The sequence below is a fragment of the Corylus avellana genome, chromosome ca2 (assembly GCF_901000735.1).
Source record: "Corylus avellana chromosome ca2, CavTom2PMs-1.0".
Classification (NCBI taxonomy): Eukaryota; Viridiplantae; Streptophyta; class Magnoliopsida; order Fagales; family Betulaceae; genus Corylus; species Corylus avellana.
The window spans coordinates 42101044-42124754 of record NC_081542.1 but is presented as its reverse complement, the minus strand read 5'-3'; the positions used below and the strand labels follow the sequence as shown (position 1 = coordinate 42124754).

The following is a 23711-nucleotide window of genomic DNA, read 5'->3' as shown; positions in this document are numbered from 1 at the left end:
CTTATTCTTCCGTCTTAAGAGCAAAAAACCACAAGCCGATACTCATCCTCCTCGACCTGAAAATTAAGATATCGATCACATCCACAACCCAAAGGTCTGGACCAAAAGCAGATACCCTGCATATCATCAAAATACACATGGGCAGAACAAAGAGAGAGGACAAAGCCTTATTATAAGCAAAAATAGGAAAGAAAAAAATGTACACGGAAAATAAAAGACAAAAAGGGAAATACAACCAAATAAAAGGAACAAATAGAAGAAACGTACAGGGAAAAAACCAACGGAAATACAAGCAAAAATAGACAAAATCGGAAATACAACCAAAGGAAAATACAGGAAAAACACACTATGGGGAAGAACGACAGCTGATCGTGTGCTGGCTAAAAACCGACGCGGAAGGTGGCGTTGAAAGCTCATCGCGGGGGGATGCGAGAAAAGGCCGGTAGTGGACGGTGGGCGGCAAAGTGGGTGCGGAGGAGATCGGCGGTGCACTTAGAACCAGAGGGGAGAGTTTGAGTGAAACTCCATGGGCACCACCTGCACAGTGTGCCAAACAAGCAAAAAAACAAACAAACAAACATGAAATAAAAACATCTAAACCCAAGCAAACAAACAGGAAAAACAAAAAGCAAAAAACGCAGGAAAAAGAACCAAAACAAGAAAGAAAAAAGTAGAAAACACCCAAAACCCAAAACAGAAGCCTCATCGAAAGGAGGCCAGTCAGATCTAGCGGAAAAACGGAGGAGAAGGCAAGGCGACGAGACAACAGGGCAGAGCTTGAGATTAAAAAAAAAGTTGAGCTAAAAGGAGGAGAGGGATAAAAAAAACGAGACACAAGAGGGGAAAGGGGCGGAAGAGAAGGGGGGAAGCACCGCACAAAGGCTAAGGAGCATCAAGTACATTGCCTAGCACAAAGGGTTGAGGGCAAGGGGAGGAGGGGAGGAGGGTAGGCAGCAAAGGCCACCCCTCCTCCCCACCTGTGCGGCGCTCACTCAAACAGGGGCTAGGTTTTTTTTTGGGAGAGACGAAGGCTAGGGTTTTCGACAAAATCCACAAAGGTTTTAATTGATTTGACACTCTTGGATTAATTAAATTATCACATAATTGAGACATATGTCTTTTATAAATATTGATGTAAAAAAACTCCAGCATCTATGTTGAAGTTTTTTTGTTGTCTCTATTTAATTAATTTACGTTTTTTTATGACTGAGAGAGAAAAAATAAAATTAAATATAAACCCTTTGTAAAATTAAATATGGACAATAATTAAGACAATATTTAATTAGCCAAATCCTTATTCTCATGGGAAAATGATCCTTTCAATTTCAAAATTCCTCAATTTCCTCCATTTAGTGCATTTTGAAGGGTAGTGTTGTCCAAAAGTTTTATTAATGATAGTGCATTAAATGCGATACCCTTCAAAATACACTAAATGGAGGAAATTGAGAGATTTTGAAATAGAGAGGATCCTGTTCCATTCTCATGCTACTAAGAAATTTCGGAAAACGAGAGAAGAGATTTGTGTTTGGGCAAAAGCTCAACCACTTCTTCCTTTGAAGATAAAAGAAAGGAATAAGAAATAGGTGGAAGTTGGTGAATAGAGATGTAATTTTAATTAAGACATTGTGAGACCTGAACAAATAGGAATTCATAAGGACATTTGTCATGGTTAAGGAATAAAGACTCTTTTGAGAAAATATGCATTCATCGCTTTATTAATCAATCAAACAAAGATTACAAATTGCTCTCCCCGGATGATATCTGAGATACAATTAGGGATTTCTCCCAACCATTCCCTCTCTACCCCCATATTTGCCGCTAATTTTGCAACATGATGAGCGGCAGAGTTAGTGTTACATCCTACAAAATTAATTTCCCAATGATTGAAATTATTAAGCAGATTTCTTGCATCTTCTACTAAGTGTCCCGTTCTACTCCAATTTCCTTCCATTGAGTTCAAGGCATCCACCACATTCTTTGCATCTCCCTCCAGACATATCTTGTCCACGTCCAACGCCTTGCAAAATTTTAAAGTGTGAATGGCTGCCATGGTCTCCGCAACTAAGGGCTTAAACCTTCTAGACATGATGCTGCATTTTGCTTCCCACTCACACCTGTTATGATCATGAATTACCGCCCCCATTCCCATCCTCCCACATTTCAGATTTATGGCGGCATCCCAGTTGGCCTTAAAGCTGCCGACGGGAGGTGCTGACCATTTTTATGCTTCCAAGCTCCTCGTGTGTTCCCCTTCATGTTGCTCATTGCTCACAGCCGTTTCATAATCAGCCACGCCATTCTTTACTCACTGAACAAGGAATAAAGACTCAAGTGGCTTGAAATTGCTTCACCTAGATGCATTAAAAGTTTGGTGATAATAATTTAATTCTATCTTTTTTTTTTCTTTAATTACATTATTTATCTTTTTTTATTTTTGTATTTCTTGAAAAACAAAATAGTAATTAAAATAAATTCAGAACATGTTTGACCAGCTAAGATGTTGCCATCATTAATTAAAACATAATTTTTTAGGGTTTTATCTTTTTTTTTAGAGGGCATTTGAATTAAGTATTTTATATCTTATGGGGCTTTTAATGCGAACATCTTATTTGAGGATTCTTTGGTGAGCGCCTTAATTTCAATGCCCACTAACTGGCATATCACACTTAGCAAATGAAGATAGGTTGATGGTGGTGTAATGAGAAGTGTTACACTTTCTTTTGTTTTTGTTTTTTTGTTTTTTTGAAGAAAGATAGATTCTTATTCAAAAAAACCTTAGTGATAACAAAATTCATGGAGATGGAATAACTTCCTCTCTCCACACAATACCATAGATACATGGCGGAATTTCTTCCTTTCATGTAGAATCTATGACATGCTTGGTAGCTTCTTGAGATAACCCATGAGAGGCATAATTGGCATCCCTTGGAATATGTTGTATGCAAGAGTTGCCCATCGTCCGTAAACCAGCCTAAATATCGTCCACAAAGTGGCCATATGTGCTTCGGCAAGAACTCTTCAGGTTGACAGCACTTACAACTTGCATGGCATCTCCTTCTAAGATAAGACCCTTACCTCCAAGTTCTCTTCCTAGTAGCATAGCATAAAGTCCAACCATCACTTCTGTCACCGTTGTGTCCAATATTTGTTGAACTGTAATGCTCCTAGCTACTCGAACCTTGCCCAAACAGTCTCCGGCAATAATTCCCATGCCCACACAGCCCTTCGTCTTTGCCACTGCTGCGTCCCAGTTAATCTTGGTCTGATGCAAAGGCGGTGGCTTTCATACTTTACTCACCACCAAATCCATGGGCTCAAGTTGTTCACTTCGAATTACATTTGTCTGCCTAAACTCTTCCAAGGATTTACAAGCATTTAGTGCCACCTGGTTGGGGTGCAGGAAAATTCCACCATGTAGGACCGAGTTCCTTTTCAACCAAATCTGTCTAGCCGTGACAGCAAAAAGTTCTACAGCCTTCTGACCACATCTCTATTACCTCTTCTAAGACAATGATGAAAAAATTATCCCCACACACCCTTTTTTGCAACTTCATAGTGCTACCTCCCCACACATCTTGGGCAGCTGGACAACTCCAAAGTGCATGCTCTACTGTCTCTTCCCTGTTCTCACATATCAAGCAAGTATTAGTATCCACTACCTCCCTTTTAAAAAGATTGGCTTTGGTGGGGAGGAGGTTATGACAAGCCCTCCAAAGAAACATTTTAATAACATTGGGAACCCTAAGATTCCAACACACTTTCCACACTGTGCTCCCTGTAGATTGCCCAGAACTTTCACACCCACTCATTGATGCAAACTCCATCTCCATGTGGTAAGCACTCCGAACGGTAAAGTCTCCATTGGAAGTGCATCTCCAAATTAAAGCATCCTTAGGGAAAAGTGGGCTCAAAGGAATATGGAGAATGAGATTAGATTCTTCCTTTGAGAAAATGCTTTTTACCAACGGCCCATTCCACCTTTTAGTATCCTGATCAATGAGATCAATCACCCTTGCTTGTGTTGTCAAAAGCCAACGATGAGTCTGGATGGAAAAAGAAATTGGTTGTGGGATCCATTTGTCCCCCCAAACCCGTACATCATGGCCATCCCCAATTCTCCAAATAAGCCTATGTGAAATTACCGATTTTGCTGAGCGAATACTCCTCCATGCAAAGGATGGTCGCTTCCCCACACTTGCCTCCAAGATAGACATATGGGAGTAATATTATGCTTTAAAGATCTTTGAGACTAGAGAATTTGGATTTTGCAAAAGGTGCCATACTTGTTGTTCTAAGAGGGCCCTATGAAAAACCACAAACCCAACCCTCCGCTTGACTTTGAAAGTCCCATCCATTCCTAACTCATCCAATGAATCTTGGAGGTATTCTCCTTATGCCCCTACCAAAATTTTACCATCATTCCATTTATTTCTTTACAAAGCACCCCTGGGAGTTTGAACACGCTCATACAATATGTTGGGATGGCTTAGGCCACCGCCTTCAACAAAATCTCCTTTCCGGCTTGGGAGAGAAATTTGACTGTCCAATTATGAATACATTTCCACACTCTATCTTTAATGCTTCTAAAGCCCTGCACCCGAAACTTTCCCACAAGAGTTGGTAGTCCGAGGTATTTGTTGTAACTGTTAGAAGTTGGGAGACTTGATAAATGATAGATCTTTGCCTTTCGTTCAACACTTGTATTGCGACTGAAAAAAATAGAGGTCTTCTCTTTATTTAGTTTCTGCCCCGAAGCCTCCTCATACTTCTAAAGTATTTTTGTGAGCCTCCTCCATTCCACCAAATTTGCTTTACAAAACAAAAGGCTAACATCTGCGAAGAAGAGGTGACTAATTTAGGGGCCGTTCTTAGAAGTGGGAACTCTTGTAATAATACCCCTATTTTCAACCCTCCTCAACATTGCACTAAGTGCCTCCACACATATGAAAAACAAGTATAGTGAAATTGGATTTCCTTGTCTCAACCCCTGTGAAGGTATAATATGTCCCATTGGACTGCCATTAACCGCAATCCCATAAATAACAGTATGGATACAATTCATAATTAAATTAGTTCACTAGGATAAGCCTTGCTTATATCTAGCTTTATGCCCACAAAACCCACCTTACTCCACATTTTAGTGTGCATAGAATGCATAGTCGCATAAGCTGCCAGAATATTATCGGTAATCAGCCCTAGAATGAAAGTACTCTGATTGCAAGAGATAATATGTGGGAGAATCCCTTTCAACCTATTAGCTAATAGGCCTAAAATCTGATACATGACTAGCATTTCTAGACTAGGGAATAAGAACAATATTAGTTGCATTAATAGTTCCATCCATATGAGCACCATTCAAAAAATTTAAAATAGCTTGACATACCTCCGGGCCTACAGTTGCCCAATTTTGTTGATAGAAATCAGCTGAAAAGTCATCAGGTCCCGAGGCCTTCATAGGAGCCATCTGATCTAGTGCCATCTTCACCTCAGTTGCCGTAAAGGCTGACATCAGCTTCTGATTCATGGCCGGCGTCACAGTGCTGTCAAGGCCTTGAAGACACTCCTCAAACTCCTTCAGCTTGGTAGAGGTAAGAAGATTTTGGAAAAAATCCACAAAGGCTTTCCTAATATCATTCGGTGTTGTGCAATCTTGTCCTTGTGCATCTTTAATAGAAGTGATATGGTTCCTCCTCATGCGTTGTTTGACACACGCATGGTAATATTTAGTATTCCGATCCCCATTTTTCAACCACTCCACCTTAGCTTGTTGGCTCCACTTCAAATCCTCTTGTTCCAACAATACATGTATCTCCTTTTGGAGAGAATGCTCAGCTTGGAGGTCCGGCGTTCTTGGTGCAGCTTGTCTCTCTTCTAGCTTTTTTGATTTCCTACTAATAATTTTCTCATTGGATTGCACTATTTTCCGCACTCAAACTTTAAGAGATCTTTGGCAAGAAGATAGATTCCTCTTCACGGTTGATCATGGATTTTCCCCAGACTTTTTTGCCCTCCATACTTGTGTAATGGTCTCTTGAAAGGCCTCCAACTTTGCCCATTTGGCCTTAAACTGAAACTGCCTTGTTGAAGGTCTCCTATTCCCATTCAAAGAGCCAAAATAAATAAATAAGGGATTGTGGTCAGAACTTCGCCGCGCCAAAACTAGGAGTTCAACCTCCAGGAATAAATTGCACCATTCTTCATTTGCTAAAGCCCTATCCAATCTTTCCTTTGTGAAAGCTCTACCTTGCCTCCCATTAATCCATGTAAATTTTGGGCCTCAAAACCCAAGTCACTTAGTTGACAATCAAGAAGTGCTCCCTAAAAATCCTCCATAAGGCTTCTAGCTCTTGACGCCACCCCCCATTTTTCAATTAGATTGATAATTTCATTAAAGTCACCCATGCATAGCCATGGCATTGGGGGTAATAATGCAAGATGTTGCAATAAGGCCCATGCTTCCCTTCGTTTTGCTACTTCGGGATGACCATAGAAACCTGAAAATTTCCACTCCACCCCCATCAATCTGTCTTGTGATAACAGCATTTATATGTCTACAGCTAAAATTTTGAATGGTAACCTGAAATTCGTCCTGCCAAAGTAGCATTGAACCTCCACTACGTCCTACACTATCCACTGCAAACATTTGATTAAAGCCCAACTTTATTTGCAAAAATTCAATTTTTTTTTAATTCGTCATTTTGGTTTCCATGAGAAAAATCAAAAGGGGTTTCTTCTCCCTTACCATCTGGCAAAGGTCTCGAATCATATCGGGGTTCCCAAGCCCCTAACAGTTCCAACATAGGGCACTCATTGATCACGACGGGGCTGTGTTCAAGCCTCTGCCATAGTTGTTGTTGTGGAGATGTACTCCGGTGCAGTTGCTTTTCCTCTCTTCCCATTGTCAGCCCCCCAAAATAACATCACTTCCACTCCTTTCCTCCCCTTTAGTCCCCTAACGACACACCCGTTTCCAGTACTGATGCTGCCCCCTTACCTCCTTTGGAGCCTTAGTTCCCGTACTCCCCTTTCTTCTCCTTTCTCTTTAGCCAAACTCATCCCTTTCTTGTTTAGGAAGATAGTTGGCGGAAAACTGTTGGAGGAGCCTTCCATGTCATTGAAATAGTTTGCGATATTGTTTTGAAGCCTCCCTACGTAATCTATCCCAGCTGTCCCCCATACCATCTTCTCCTTTAATGCATCCCATTGACCTACATTCACATTTGATCCTCTTTCTTTTTGTAAATTTCCTTGCACCTCCTCTACTATAAATGCTCGGGAATCACTACTACGATTAGAATCCCTTGATTTTTTCTCCAATCCCAAGATTTGGGGAGCCTTAAAAATCCCAATCCGACATGACTTCCTAGCAGATCCCATGACTTGGTTGCCATAACTAGGTTTTTCCTTTTCTAGCGTGGTCAGCGGTCTCATCGAAAAATGACCAACCTCTCCCTGCGGAGTTGACTCCTCTAAGTCTGGCTGCCCTCCGCCTTAACCCTCCTCCATACCTCTGCCATCTCCACTCTAGCCACTATTGGAGGTGTGGCTTGTTCCTCCATCAGAAAAACTTGCATCATGTGTCCTATCCGCCTTAGAATTTCTTGGACGTCCTCCACCATAACCATGTCTACGATTTGGTGAAGTTGCCCTGAGCCAAAGGCCGAACTCCATCTCACTCTCCGCCCCTTGAAGCGTACATCCTCCCAGCTTTCTGCACCCCTTACTTCCATATCGTATCACACCACAAGTGAAGCAATATTTTGGGATCTTTTTCTTACTGAAAAGCTACCCAAATCCTTTTGTCTTTCGACTTCAAAACTCGTCCTCGTGATAGCAATTTTGATGAATCTAGGATAATCCTCACCTGCAGGTATTCTCCCAAATCGATACCATCATTCAGAACGTTGACGTCCTCCACCTCGCCAACTGTTGATCCAATTTGAAACCCCACCTCATTTCCCATGCAGGCAAGAGGTTGGTTAAACATTTTCACCCAAAAGGCTGCTTTATTAAAGTCCAACTCCGTGGGAGGCGTGAGACTGTCAAACTCTGACAGAGATACGAGATTTCCATCAAAGGTCCATGGACGACCCTCCATAATCCTAGACTTATCCCATTCAAGCTCAAATTCAATGAGGTAGAGATTAGGCCCCCCAAGTCTTTAAACAAAACCCTCCCCGCTGGCCTCCATGCACGTATCAAAGGAGTTCTGAGAATCTCCTTGCTAATGTGCCTATCCGACAGTAGTTTTCCCACCAGGCAAGTTAAACCCTACTGCACTATTGGATTGTATACATTCTCCTGTATCTCAATCCTTGTGCTTTCCTACTCCAACAACGAAAACTTTCCCCACAAATTCATCAGATCTTCAGCTATGTTCCCCATACCTCCTGTATGAACGTACCCTTCGAAAAAAAAGTCAAAAACTCACCCTAGCTCTCCCTTATAAAAGGTTCAAGAAGAAACTCTACCTTTGTAAACCCTAGCAAAGAGCTTAGAGAGAAGAGAGACACGAGATTGTTGTTAATTAACCATTTATCTTTTATTCATATATTTTTTTTTATTGTAAATTTACCTTTGAATTTATGTGATATACATGTGATCCTACATATTCAATGGTAGATTTATCAATCTCTTGTATGAGAATGAACAAAAGATGAGTGAAAGATAAAAAACAAAAAGCTTTGTTTGTAATAATGGTAATAGCAATTGAGTGAAATTTCATTTCTTCATATAGACCATAATGTTGATTGTTTATATATCCTCAAACCTTGATGTAATTAAATTATCTTATTCAAATTATGCAGTTAATCTTTTTTTTTTTTTACAAAAATAAAAAACTTATTTGGGAGCACGAAATTTGTTGTACATGGTTTTATTTTGAGTACCACACCATGAATTAGGAAGCATACTAATTCTACACAAGTGAATTAGTATTATATTTTGAGAATAACTTTATTCAGGATGTGTAAAATGACACTTTTACAACATTCAATATAAAGTTGACACGAGCAAAAAGAAAGAAGAAACAATTGATTTGGTTTAGGCATGAAGTTAGAATGGATGGAAAAAAATGAAAAAGTTTGGTGGATCAATTGATTTGGTTTAAAGATACGTTGTTTTTACTTCTATTTCATTTTGTGTTTTGAAGTTATGTGTCAAATTTTGATTGGAGATTGTAAAAGTTAGTTTTACAACATGTGTAGATAGAAGGGGCTCTCTTTTATATTAATATTTAAAAGTTTTGGTAAAACCCTATTCCTTCTCTCCCAAACCCTAGCTCTTTTTCTAGAGCGCCGCATAGGTAAGGTAAACCCAGGTTTGGGGAGGAGGGACGGTCGTTGGATGCCTCCCTCCTCCCCTTGCCCCCTTCAACTTGTGCGGTTTTCTTCTTTCTATGCCGCTCCTTTTTTTCCTTTTTCTTCTATTCTCTGGCGTTTTGCCCTTCTCCCTTCGCCATTGTGCCCGCATAGCCGTTCTCCACTGTGCCGTCTTTTTCCACCACCATCTGTCTCTATCGTGCCTTGTCTGGGTCGGGCTTGGCTTTGGATCGGCTTGCCTTAGCTTGATCTCCCTTCCTCTGTCTGACCCACCTCGACGTGTGCCCCACCTTCCCGTTCTCTGGATCCGTCAGTATCCATCCCACCTTTCGCATTGGATTCATCACTCCGGCTGTGATTTGTTTATGTTTTGTTTTGGTGGCTTTTTTCCTTTCTTGTTTTTGCCTGTTGTTTGCCGTTTGTTTCTCGTTGTGTCTGTGTTTGTTTCTTGTTGTTTTTGCTTGTTTAGCACACTTTGTAGGTGCCGCTCTTGGGGGATTCACTTAAACTCTCCCCTCAGTTTCTTTGAGTGTGTTGCTGATCTCCTCCGCGTCTGCTTTGCCGTCCACTATTAGCTGCCAGGTCTTTTCACACGTCCCTCGCAATGAGCTTCTAACACCACCCTCCACGTCGGTTTCTGGGCAGTACGCGATCAGCCTTCTTTCGGCTGCTGTTATCAGCTTTGTGTGCTTCTCTTGTTATTTTCCCTGTATTGTGGGCTTCCTTTTGTTGTATTTCCGTTTTCCATGTATTTGTTTTTTACTTTCCTATTTTATTTCCTTGTATGTTTTTTCTTTCCTATTTTTTTGTTTGTAATAAGGCTCTGTCCTCCTTCTATGATCTGCCACTTTTGCTTTTGGTCTAGACCTTTGGGTTGTGGATGTGAACGTTATCCTGGCTGTTGGGTTGAGGAGGATAAGTTTCGGCATGGGGGTTCTTTGCTCTCAGGGCCGAGGAATAAGCGTTACATATGCATTAGATGGTGTCTATTTGGTGCAGATCTAATCTTAAACCTGATGAATAGTCATGGGTTAGCTAATGTTATTGCCTTTGTTTGGCCTAATTGGTTGATGACTGTAACTTTAGCTTCGCCTATGATTTGCTTCAGAGTTTTTTGCTCTGTTTGTAAAAAGCTCTTGCTCGCAACCTTTTATCAATGAATGAGTATGGAATGTTTTTCCTTTCAAAATAAGTTTTGGTGTTATCCAATTTCCTAATTATTTGAATGTGGTTGTTACGTCAATTACGTAATTAATTGGGGTTGGATAAACAAAACAAACAAAACAAAAACAAAAAGGAATTGATTGATGTCAACGAGAGATTATTCATCAAAAGCCTGACAGTATATGCATATTATTATTGAGAAAATTCCAAGTAGAAAATAAAGTTATTCAGGCCAAGAGAGGAGGCTAACACATGCTAATGTCAAATTATAACGACCTTATGTTGCTGCATGTGTCGCCAAATATATACTACTCCATCATCCATACTAATCTTTCCAAGCCCAAATTATAACAGCCTTATGGGTTTGGATGAAGTAAGTAGTGGTTACGGGCATTTGCCTTTTTGTGGGCTTTAGTTTTTCTAATTCATTTAACAGAAATTTTATACGAATCTGCTCAAGCTCAAGCCCAAGCCCAAGCCCAAGCCTAATCCCAATCCCAATCCCAATCCCAAGCCCAAGACCAAATGGGCAAATGTTGAACTTCAATCTCTCTTTTACATTTCGTGTCCCTCCTTGCGAATCATCTCTGCTTTCCCTAACCAAGCAACACACGTACCCATTACTCGATGATGATGATGATGGCCAACGAATTGCCTGAAGACTTGGTGACGCAGATTCTGCTATGGCTTCCGGTCGTCTCTCTCTTGCGTTTCAAGTGCGTCTGCAAATCCTGGTACGCTCTCATCACACACCATAACTTCGTAAGAAAACACCTCCTACACAACAAGAACAGCAACACCCACATTCTCCTTAATACGTTCAACAAAACAATGGACTATTATGTTATATCCACCATTTCTTATGAAGAACTCCAAATATCCCTTACACATCCTCTACCTCGAACGTATTTTGAGAACGGCGAGAAGTTTTGTATTTGTGTGGTGGGTTCTTGCAATGGTCTCGTTTGTCTCCATGCTTACGATACATTGAATGTTGTTATATGGAACCCTACAACTAAAGAAACAAAGGTTGTCCCCGAATCAAACCTGCCCCTCTTCGCCCCCGCTGGCTATTGCACCCATATTCAAGGTACGGGATTTGGTTTTGATGCCAAAACTAATGACTACAAGATAATCAACTTTGTTAGTATGTATGAACCCACTTTCGGCTATTTTTCACAAGACGTTCAGGACATCATATACCAAAAAGAGGTATACAGCTTAGGCACCGATTCTTGGAGAAAAGTTGATGGACCCCCATGTTTTATTTTTGAAGATCATCATGGTCCGATGACATACACCACTGGGATGGGTTCTTGGCTGGCATATGTTGATCATATTCATATGCGGGACTTATTTGTTTTGTCATTTGACATGAGCGATGAGGTATTCCTAAAAACACCACTTCCTGATAATGCTTTTGGGGAAGCGCTTTTCGTGTTGAATGAATCGATTGCCATGGTTGCTCAAAGGCCGGTTGATGAAGAATGGCAGTATGATATATGGTTGTTGCTTAAAGTTGGTGTTGAGGACTCCTGGACTAGGCTTTTTACTATTGAACCGTCTGCAGGTGACATGTGCCGACCATTAGGATTTTGGAAGAATGACATCATGTTCTGGAATAAAAATGGTGGACAACTGGTCTTGTATGACCCCTCTACCAAACAAATGACTGATCTCCAAATTCATGGAGACAGAGACTCGATGCAATTGGTTACCTACATGGAGACCCTAGTTTCTGTCAAGGGAGGAAATGAATTTGAAGAGTAGGGCAATTGTTGACAATGCTTGAGGGCCCATGTTTCTATATCTGTTCCAATTGTGTTTCAGGCAGCATATATGTGCTGAGATAATATATTATGCTTATTCTTGTCAAAGTTGTCTTTCTCAAGTATTTATACACTTACATTTAACAAACCCCCCCCCCCCTGAAAGATTTTCATGGTTAAATAAGCAGTTGTACGAGGGTTCTTCACACCATCTTTATTTTAACTATCATGAGGAATTATCTTTTCACCATCCCATAAGTTTAGTGTTTCGTTTATATATATATATTGATATTTCTTTCTAGCTACTTCATAGCAATTTACTCTTGAAGAGGTTTTGGTACTTAAAGTATGGTTGATGGGACCAGTGGACATAATTTTCAAAATTGAGCTCTTTGATTTCATAAAAAAATGACATAGCACATTTGAACCTGATAATCAATGTTTTTTTTTTTTTTTCTTCAGTCTTCCCCTATTTTCATAAAATCCAATGCCTAAAAGTATTTTGGTTTGTTAATGATAACACTTATTTGGGTTTATATTTGAAAATTTGAAATTTCACTTCGAAAAGGCTTATGGCTACCTTGTTTTACAAACAGAAATTTTGTCCGTGAACTATATGAAGTAAAAGTTGATAAGGGTTGTTAAGCTTTTAAGGCAACATAGATGCTTTAAGTGTAATAGGTAATGCAGGTTGCTATAAAAGATTGTTCAGCTGGTTGAAAAAACAAACTTTTTGGGCAAATTCGGAACAGTGATGGCCTGATGGGTCCAAAGAGTTCAATTGTTTGAAAGTAAATAAAATGTCTTAATTCTGACTTTGACATTTTTTTTTTTTTTTTTTTAATAGTAATAATTTCAGTCAAAAATAGCAAGAAGCTCTCTGAAATTCTTCACTGATAGGAGCTCTTTGAGATTAGTTTTGCATAAAAATTGGCTGCTTGAGTCCTCCGTAGAGATGGAAATTAACTGCCTATAGGTTGAAAGAAATTCCTTATTGATTTGAAACTGATAAAAGTGCTAAACTTGTTATTGTCCCAATATATATATATATTTTTAAGGAAGTTGAAAGTGAAAATAGTTGTATTTATTTTACTCGATGATCATTTGCTGGCCATTGTGAACAGCTATAGCTAATTTTTTGTGCCTGTTTGTCTAAGAGAGAATGCGCTGTTGATGTACAATTTTACTTAAAATTGGGTTGTCACTTTACTCTGCGTTACAAATAGGAAGTAGGAGGTTCATAGATCTTTGGTGCATAAAGCCAGGCTGTTAAGCAAGCATATTGCCCTTTTGTCAAGATACTTTGAAGCATATTCTGTCCATCTGCTAAATGTATTGTTGTTTTAGTTGTGTTGCCTTGGCATTTGGAGAATGGATAGATATCATTGTTTGAATCATTATCTATAGGGGTATTGAATTGTTTCTAGGGATTCCATTATTTTAGATTCCCAAAGTTGTAGAGTTATGATGGTATGAATCTAATGATATGCCTGAACCCAGTTTGCGCAGTGTCTGCTAATTACAAATTATCAATAGTAAATCTTTCTTATGAGATAATCTTGTGATCTAATATATGAACTGAACGTATATCAACTAGAATGTATATCAAGCGTTCAGTTGCTCTAAGAAATCCGCAAGGTGCTTGCATATATTTGATCAAATTTGTAGTTGATTCCAATGACGCATTTTACGACAAAGAAATTCCAAAATGATGGTTCTATGACTGGTGGTGCATTTGATTTTGAAAGAGCAACGACATCACTTTCCAATCAGTCATTGTCGTCGTCTAAGAAGGTAACTCTTGTGAGGCACGGCCATAGCTCTTGGAATGAAGAGAGTAAAGTTCAGGTGTGTTCCTCCTCTGCTTTTTTAAAATCTTTATCCATCTTCTCTTATGTTTCAGCATTATCCTATAATCATGTTAGAATGAAAAAAAAAAAAAAAAAAATTTCAAAGTTATGCGCATTAAAAAATGAAGTATTTTCAGTTTCATTCGTTGACAAGAAACAGAAGTACCTGAACTGCTAAAATTGATTTTCACTATATACAAATGTTTATGTTGCTATTCTCTTTCACTGTATTAGGATTTAAAGAACCATTTAACCCAACTTAGTTAATCATTTTTCTTGAAGGCTTCTATGGTTGAACAAAAGTTCAAGTCCCACTCTTCACCTTGTCTATTATCATTATATTGAGGGTAATGCTATTTAGTAGACTCATGTACAATTGTCATACAACTGGATAACGTGGTAGTAAAAAGCAACACTTGGATCCACACTTGTAAAAAAAAAAAAAAAAACCACTTCATTCTTTAGAGTATCTAGCAACTAACTTGGTTGCTATATTTACATTCAAGGAAGCTCAAACTTATCAATCCTAACAGAAACTGGAGTGAGAGGTGCAGAAAAGCCTTGGCAAATATTTGATCAACACTTTTCAAGTCCAATATCTCGTGCTAAGGTTCAACTAACACAATTTAGTGTGCTGATTTTTAGTACTTGACCAATTTTATCTCTAAGTGTTTAATGCAGTCCACTGCTGAAGTTATATGGCAAGGGAGGGAAGAACCACTTGTTTTCGTTGATTCACTGTAGGAAGCCCATCTATTTTTTCTTGAAGGCATGAAAAATGGTCTGTCTCCTTTTATACAGAGAGTTCTAAAACTTCAGAGCTGTATTTGATGCAACTTTATCTAATTCGTAGTGACATTATTAAATTGATTTACTTTATATCTTACACATTGAATTTAGTCATCTCTAGCTAGCTTGAAACTTGCTTTAGTTAAATTGTAGATTTATAATGGTCCTTGATTTATGTTCTCTCTTTAGTTCTTTTTACATAAGACTAAATCATATTCTGAATTTGGAGGCAGTGGATGCTAAGGAGAGATATTCAAAGGAGTATACCACATGGAGAGAAGATCCTGCTAATTTCTATGTGAATGGTGTCTACCCTATATGAAAACTATGGGCAACGGCAAGAGGGGCTTGGAGGGAAATATTACTCTCACCAGTACACTTTTCCCTTTCTCTACCATTGTTTTACTATTTTCAGGTTTCAACTCAATATAGTTAGGTATGAATATCTTTCTCATTTTCCAGGGGTAGAATTTTTTGGTTGTCACTCACAAATCAATTTGCGGACACTGATCTGTACAGCTGTAGGGCTACCCCCAGAGAGGTATGTAATGGTATTAAATATATGCAGTCACCCAGGAAGTTATTTTTGGTGATCCTTGCAAAATAAAATCTGATTGTTTACTAAGTTTCTTGATCATTTGAATCTGAAAATTGTGATATTCATATAAAAGGTGTGAAGGTTTGACAAATGACACGAGAACTTCATGAACTTCGTGAACTGTGCCTCAAATATATATATATATATATATATATATATATATATTTTCTTCCTGGTATTTCATATCAATTTACTCTTGAAGATGTTTTGGTACTTAGATATGGTTGATGGGGACAGTGGACATAATTTTCAAATTGAGCTCTTTGATTAGAGGTCAGATTTGATAAAAATGAGATAGCACATTAGGGCTTGTTGGTCAATGTTTTCAGTACTTCCCCTATTTTCATAATATCCAATTCCTAAAAGTAGCGACAATGTGATGCTGCTCATATAAGATTAAAAGGTAAAAAGTTGCTAGAAACCAGAAATTGGCAGGCTTTCTTCTGCAGACTTTTAACAGTATCTTCTTCTGTGTGCATAAGGTTATTGTTGGAGTGGCAGGCATTGCAAAATTCTTGCAAACCAAAAGAGAAGCATAAAAATCAAGTGAAATACTAATTTGATTTGATGATATTGCTGGGAAACTACATTTTTCTGGATCCAAATTATTTGCACACCTGTTACATTCATGAATGATTACTGTATAGTCTTTAAAACTTATGGCATGCTATTCTCTGTTGTGAAAACTCTGGTTTCAGTCAAATAAATACAATCTCCCCATTACAACAATGGAAGGCTTCATATGAATTTGTGGATACCCTTTGGTGTTGATATCATGCATCATTATTGGTTCTTTGTGCACACTCATGCACACAATATGTTCAATATATCCGCACGAGGATCAAATTCTGGTTAAGCAGAGTTTAGTATCTGCCTATAAAAGCAATGTTGTTGACAAATTGAATGCTGAGCTTCAAGAGATTAACTACAATCAATTTCAAGATGGATCTGCGGATAAGCAATTTGAGAGGTGGTCCATAACTTGGTGGCAGCAATTCTGTGTGTTCCTTAAAAGAGGGGGAACAAAGAAAGAAGACACGGTCCGGGGTCTGCCCTTCAGTAGTTGGTACATGAAGTGGCCCTACCCAGGGAGATTCCCATCATTAAAAAAAAAAAAAAAAAGTGCTTACCTCATATACCACCATTCTTGATTGGTGTAACTCATGTCTTTTACGGCTCCATTGCATTTTTAGCATATCCAAAACTCTTGATTCAAAATTAATATTGTTGAAACCATTCTTGACTATTAAGATTGTTACCATGATTGTTCTCTCGCTCTCTCTCTCTTTGGTTTATGGTTCCATGTACATTTATGTTTGTCAAGCCATTGAATGCTAACTATTAGACTATGTTTAGTTATAGATAACAAGACATGTAATATAAATATGAATCTTTTCAGGTAGTTTTTTTTTCAAATTTAATGTTTAAACTATCAAAAAAATGAGTACTAAAAACAGGTATTTATGATAAATGTATTGCAGCTTACCCCATTTGTTGTTGCAGCACAAAAGTTTTGGCCACCATTTGACAGATCTAACGTTACATTCTTCATGGTTGACAGCTATAGACTGGACATAGGCAGGCGTTACCACTACGATTGATAGCTATAGACCCATTCTAGGCAGGTGTTATCACCTCAGCCTTTTGGTTACATGTAGATTCCTGGATCGCCTCTATATAAAGTCATCTCAAGTCTCTTTAGAAATCCACCTCCTACAACTCAATCCAGGAGTTTCCTTTCCTATTAGTTTTATCCAAATTTCTTTTCTTCTTATACTCCTATAAATACTAGAAGTTTTCAACATAGGAATACCATTATGGTGATGAATAATAAGCTTGATTGATTGAGATGGAATCTTTTCTTCATCAGAGTGCTGAAAACAGAGAATTTCTGGCTTTCTCCGTAAGTCATGCGCACCGGTGTTTGATAGAAGGACTTCTATCTGATAAGGTTTCATTTTCCTGATTAAGTTATATTCTAAGTGTTAATTGCGCTTCAATTTTCATCATTAGCATCATGATATGCTTAAGTTCCTTCCTGAGTAGGTTGCATGTTTGAATTCTATAAAGGACTACTTAGCATGCCCCTATTGTTTGGATCTCTAGTTAACCTCATGTGGCATCGGAATACTTCTGCGTGCTAAAATCAAATTTATTGGTAGCTTTTGACTTTGATCATACCTACAAACCTAAGTTTCTTTTGAAACCTGGGTTCCTAAAAACACTTGGATCATACCTACATCAATGGGATGGCTTGTTGGCGGGCATATGCAGATGATTGGGCGGGTGTTTTGTCATTTGACATGAGGTATTCCTAAAAACACAGCTGCCAGATGATGTCTTGATTTGTATTAGAGACTTTTTCGTGTTGAATGAATCAATTGCTATGGCAGTTGGTGTCATGGCTGATGGTGGTATCTGGGATGATTTGAATGAAGAGTGGATGTATATTATTCGCTTTGATATAGGGTTGTTGCTTGAAATTGGTGTCAAGGACTCCTGAATTAAGCTTTTCACTATTGGACTCTTTACAGATATTATGCAACCATTAGGATTTTGGAAGAATGGCACTATGTTCTTGGAAAAATATGGTGGGCAGTTGGTCTTGTATGACACCTCTACCAAAAAAATGACTGATCTCCAAATTGATTGTACCTAGTCATAGTTGATTTTTTACAAGGAAACCGTAATTTCTGTCAAGAGAGAAAATGTATTTGAAGAGCAGGATCGTTGTTGACAATGGCCATCTTTATGTGCTGAGACAATATTTTCTGCTTATTCTTTTCAGATGATGTCTTTCTCAAATATTTTTATTCTTACATTTAACCCATACCTCTTTTAGAGCAATAGAGAGCGAATATTAACAAAATTCTTAAGAGATTATCACACATGCAGTCGTTTCATTTACGTGGAAATGGAAGATAATGAACAGCATTGAGAAATATGGCCTAGACAGTTGTCTTGGTGTCGTTCTGCTGTAACTCTTTATCTACCCATTTGTAACTTTTAACTTCTAGCGATGTATATGTGTGATATGATTTCCCTATTTGCTCAAGGCACTAATTCTTTGTAAGATAGGGTTTAGGGTTTAGGGTTAGGGTTCAGTTGAAGAAATACAAGCTCCCAACAATGGATGGCTTCATATGAATTTGTGGATACCCTTTGGCGTTGATATCATGCATCATTAATGGTTCTTTGTCCACACTCGTGCACAATGTTAGAGTATATTTGAATAAGCATAATGTAGCCAGTAGGAATCACCCTAAATTAGGCTAATCTAATCTTCATCAAATCCCTAACTTTAGGGTCATTCAAATATACTCTAACACACAATATGTTCAATATATCGTGCCTCATTCTCGTACTTTATGTTTGTTAATGTCGTCGGATGATATGCACGAGGATCAAATCCTAGTTAACCAGAGTTTAGTATATGCCTACAAAAACAATGTTGTTGACAAATTGAATGCTGAACTTCAGGAGATTAACAACAATTAATTTCAACATGGATATGAGGATAAGCAATTTGACTAACTAGTATGATCATCATGAACACAGATGAGACAGCAAATTTTGCCTACCATCAAGCATGCTCTGGGATCTTTCCTTGTTATGGACAAGCCATGTAGACATGAATGTAATGTAATTCTCAAAATTATTAAGAGATTATCACACATACAGTCATTTCATGTACATGGAAATGGAACATAATGAACAACGTTGAGAAATAGCTTAACCAGTCGTCTTGGTGCCGTTCTGCTGTAACTCTTTATCTACCAATTTGTAACTTTTAACTTCTAGCCATGTACATGGGTGATATAATTTCCCTATTTGCTCATGGCACTAATTCTTTGTAAGATAAAGAGAGTAAAAGCATATTTTATAGAATAAAACTCTATTTGCAATAGATATAGTTTGAATTATTGTAATTGGGAACCTTGATATAATATTTGTGTGTGTATGAGTGAGTTTGTGTACATATGTGTGTAATAAATATATATGCATAATGCATAGTCCAACATATAAACTCGAAGTTAGATTGTTTAAGATTCAAATTAATTTATTTAATTAACTCAGACAATAAAATCTTAACATTAATTAATTAACTAATAATTAGTATGGATTCACGAAGAAAAAAAAAAAAAAAAAAAAAAACTTAAACAATTACAATATTTACTTTATATATAAAATGAACAAATAAACTGAGTAACTTGTAACCAAGTTCGAGTTCATTCGAAAAATAAATAAACTAAGTTTAAACAAGTTATCTAACTCAGTAATAAGTTCGGGCTCAGATCGACTACAGCCCTAATTGTCAACTTACAATGGACACTTATAAAAATTAAAGATGCATACGAGAATTACGTGCATTTTGGACAAATTTGTTTTTTTTTTTTTTCTTAGCTTGATATATATAAGTTTAATAACTAAATTTAAGGAAATTCATCCTACCAAATTTAGGCTCTGTTTGTTTTGGCGTAAAATAATTTTTAAAAAATGTTTTTTGTATTCTCGGGTGTTTGATGCGACCAAAAATAAAAATCAATAGAAAATATTTTCAGTTTGGCCGAAAAAATGTTTTTAATTTACGAAAAATAGTTTTAATTTTTGAAAACGATAAACCATTTTTCGAGTTTGAATATCTCATTCTCAAATCAATAAATCTAGTCGAAACCCTTCGCCACCATCAGGACTATGCTAGGACCAGTGGCAGAGATGGCTGGCAATGACCATGGTCCCCACAACAAATTTTTTTTTTAAAAAAAAAATTTAAGGAGATTTGCATTTGTTAGAAGCAAGGCTCTCACGGTGCCAAAAAAAAAAAAAAAAAACTAGGGCCCCCACACTAGTCCAAAATAGACACACAAAAGTCCAAATAAGGTATACTTTTCTATGCTCATTACTCTTTTTTTTTTTTTTGTTGGAAAACTTTACTTTGCCCGAACTATCACTATTTTTGACATACCACCCTTAAACTTCAAAACCTCTTACTTTACCCCCTGAACTTTCAAAACCTCTCACTTTGGATCCCTTTGTCAGTTTTTAACCGTTAAATGTGAGACAATGACATTTATACCCTAAATTTTTAATAAAATTTCAAATTTACCCATAATTTTTTATTTTTTTTTTAAAAAAAAATACAAGAAACAAAAAACAAAAGAAAGTGAGGTGAACCATGGGTCAGTCCTTGGGGGTGGCCGCCCTAGGCCTAGGCCCAGGGGGTGGCCGCACAGCAACCCCCTAGGCCCTTGGGGTGGGCGCGCCAACCCCTAGGCCCTAGGGGTGGCCGCAAGCCACTAGCGCGGCCACCCCTAGGGCTTGACCTACGTGGTTTTGGGCTTGACCCGTGCAGGTCAAGCCTGACCCAGGGGTCTTTTGCTTTTTAAAAATAATAATAATAATAATAATAATAATAATAATAAAATCAGGGGCATTTTAGTCTTTTCATGGCATGCTATTGGAAGTTAACAGATAAATTTAACGGAGGGGTCCAAAGTGAGAGATTTTAAAAGTTCAGGGAGGCAAAATGAGATGTTTTAAAGTTTAAGGGGTATGTCAAAAATGATGGCAGTATAGGGGGCAAAGTGAAGTTTTCGTTTTTTTTTTCTTTTTTTTCTTTTTTTAATCTTTGCAAAGATTAAGAAAAAGAAAAAAAAGAAAAAAAAAAAAACTGCAAGGATCTATTGCAAATAGAATAGGAAGAGAGTGCACAACGCATCAATTAACTCAGAGGAAGCAACTCAGTTGTTCAACAAGTTAGCAAGCAAAGTGAAATCACTTGTAAGAACTAAAATACCTTTGCCTGTTCAACTTCTATTTTTTATAGTTCCTTTTCATGTGTTTTTTTTCTATTGATTTTTTTCAAGTTTTGTTAGTTTTTAGAGGCACGGTCCACTGTCCAACTCCTCTAGTTTTTTTAATATATAATTTTATCTTTCATTGAATTTTGACTTCCATAATAGAAAAGAAAAAACAGAAAAATGAATTTGCAACTTTAGATTTATTTATTTATTTTTTTTCAATACTATGAATAAGTTCTTCACTTCTTCTATTTTTTGTATTATAAGATAAATTAATAATTGTTAAAACAAGACTTCACAATAAAATGGATGATGATTTTCTTGCAAACAGTTTAGTTCTGACCGTAAAATGCAATTCTATACACTTTTTATATTGCTCTTCTTGTACTATTGCCGACATGTTACATTTTTAATATATTAATTTTAACACATATCTATGAACTTTTATAGTTATCTTTTTTGTGATAAATATATTGTTTGATAAATTTCCCAATTTTTATTTCAAAGTATGTTTATCATATATTTTTTTTTGAATCCCTACAATAATAATTATTTGGCTAATGCCAGTCGCTGGGACCCGCCAAAAATTATCTTATCACTAGTTTTTCTCAATGAGGTTCAACCGTTCACGCAAATATATATATAATGGTTAGGTAAAAAATTTCTTAGATACTTATCCAAAAAAAGAAAAAAGAAAAAAAGAAAAAAAATCTTAGAAACTATAAAACCCTAACCCTGTGCGGCTGTGCCTCTCTGCTTTCGTAGAGAAACCCGATGATGATGGCCAAGGAATTGCCTGAAGACTTGGTGACGCAGATTCTGCTACGGCTTCCGGTCGTTTCTCTATTGCGATTCGAGTCCGTTTGCAAATCCTGGTACGCTCTCATTACTCACCAACACTTCAAAGGAAAACACCTCCTACACAACAAAAAGAACAGCAACAACACCCTCCTTCTCCCTCTAAGCACCTACGATGATGTTGTGCCTATGCTTTCTTATGAAACACTCCAAGTATCCCTTACACAATCTTTACCTCCACCGTATTTTGTGATCGACGAGGAGGCTAGGTGCCCCTATAGCATTATTGTCGTGGGTTCTTGCAATGGTCTCGTTTGTCTCTTCAATAACTATTCATTACAGGAGTTTATATGGAACCCTGCAACTAAAGAAACAAAGGTTGTCCCCAAATCAAACATGTTCCCCTCTGGCTATCACGCCAATTTGAAGGGTATCGGATTTGGTTTTGATGCGAAAACTAATGACTACAAGATAATCAACCTTCTCACTCCCTATAACAACCCTGACCCTAAATCAATCCAAAGTGGAAAGATAATCCAAAGTGAGGTATATAGCTTAAGTGCCGATTCTTGGAAAAAAGTTGATATCCCATTGTCTGTTACTATTGACCGTTATTATGCTCCGATGATATACATCAATGGGATGGCTTTTTGGCGGGCATATGCGGATGATTGGGAGGGTGTTTTGTCATTTGACATGAGCGACGAGGTATTCCTAAAAACACCGCTGCCATTGCTTTATATTAGAGACTTTTTCGTGTTGAATGAATCGACTACTTTGGCAGTTGGTGTCATTGCTGAAGATGGTTTCGATATATGGTTGTTGCTTGAAGTTGGTGTTAAGGACTCCTGGAGTAAGCTTTTCACTATTGGGCCCTTTACAGATATTATGAGACCATTAGGATTTTGGAAGAATGGCATCATGTTCTTGGAAAAATGTGATGGGCAGATGGTCTTGTATGACCCCTCTACCAAACAAATGACTGATCTCCTACTTGGTCATAGCTGGTCACAGTTGATTACTTACATGGAGACCCTAATTTCTGTCAAGAGAGAAAATGTATTTGAAGAGCAAGACCGTTGTTGACAATGGCCATCTTTCTATATATGTTCCAAGTCTGTTTCAAGCAGCATATATGTTCTGAGACAATATTTTATGCTTATTCTTTTCAAATGATGTCTTTCTCAAATATTTTTATTAAGGGTTCTGGAGGATATATTTATTTTACATATCATGCAAAATTATTTTTTCATTGTCCCATATGTTTGGTATTTCTTTTATATATATATATATTTTATATTTTCTTCCTGGTTTTTCATATCAATTTACTCTTGAAGATGTTTTGGTACTTAGATATGGTTGATGGGGATAGTGGACATAATTTTCAAATTGAGCTCTTTGATTAGAGGTCAGATTTGATAAAAATGAGAGAGCACATTAGGGTTTGTTGGTCAATGTTTTCAGTACTTCCCCTATTTTCATAATATCCAATTCCTAAAAGTAGCGACAATGTGATGCTGCTCAATATAAGATTAAAAGGTAAAAAGTTGCTAGAAACCAGAAATTGGTAGGCTTTCTTTTGCAGACTTTTAACAGTATCTTCTTCTGTGTGCATAAGGTTA

At 37.6% G+C, this 23711-nt stretch overlaps 3 protein-coding genes across 3 annotated transcripts in view; all 3 read left to right on the top strand.

Moving 5' to 3' along the window:
- The window catches only part of LOC132172635 (probable 2-carboxy-D-arabinitol-1-phosphatase), an 86679-nt gene that overhangs the window by 55934 nt on the left and 7034 nt on the right, over positions 1-23711 (top strand). The gene's annotated exons all lie outside the window — the stretch shown is intronic.
- LOC132172709 (F-box/kelch-repeat protein At3g23880-like) lies at positions 11080-12309 on the top strand. Its single transcript, XM_059584263.1, has one exon. The coding sequence runs from the start codon at positions 11112-11114 to the stop codon at positions 12252-12254; it is 1143 nt and encodes a 380-aa protein (XP_059440246.1). The 5' UTR covers positions 11080-11111; the 3' UTR covers positions 12255-12309.
- Positions 21991-23316, top strand: LOC132172629 (F-box/kelch-repeat protein At3g23880-like). Its single transcript, XM_059584164.1, has one exon. It carries the CDS (start codon positions 22066-22068, stop codon positions 23173-23175), a length of 1110 nt encoding a protein of 369 aa, XP_059440147.1. The 5' UTR covers positions 21991-22065; the 3' UTR covers positions 23176-23316.

Bases quoted from the DNA above. Each gene is read 5' to 3' on its own strand.
- LOC132172709 (XM_059584263.1), top strand. From the start codon at position 11,112: ATGATGATGATGATGGCCAACGAATTGCCTGAAGACTTGGTGACGCAG.
- LOC132172629 (XM_059584164.1), top strand. From the start codon at position 22,066: ATGATGATGGCCAAGGAATTGCCTGAAGACTTGGTGACGCAGATTCTG.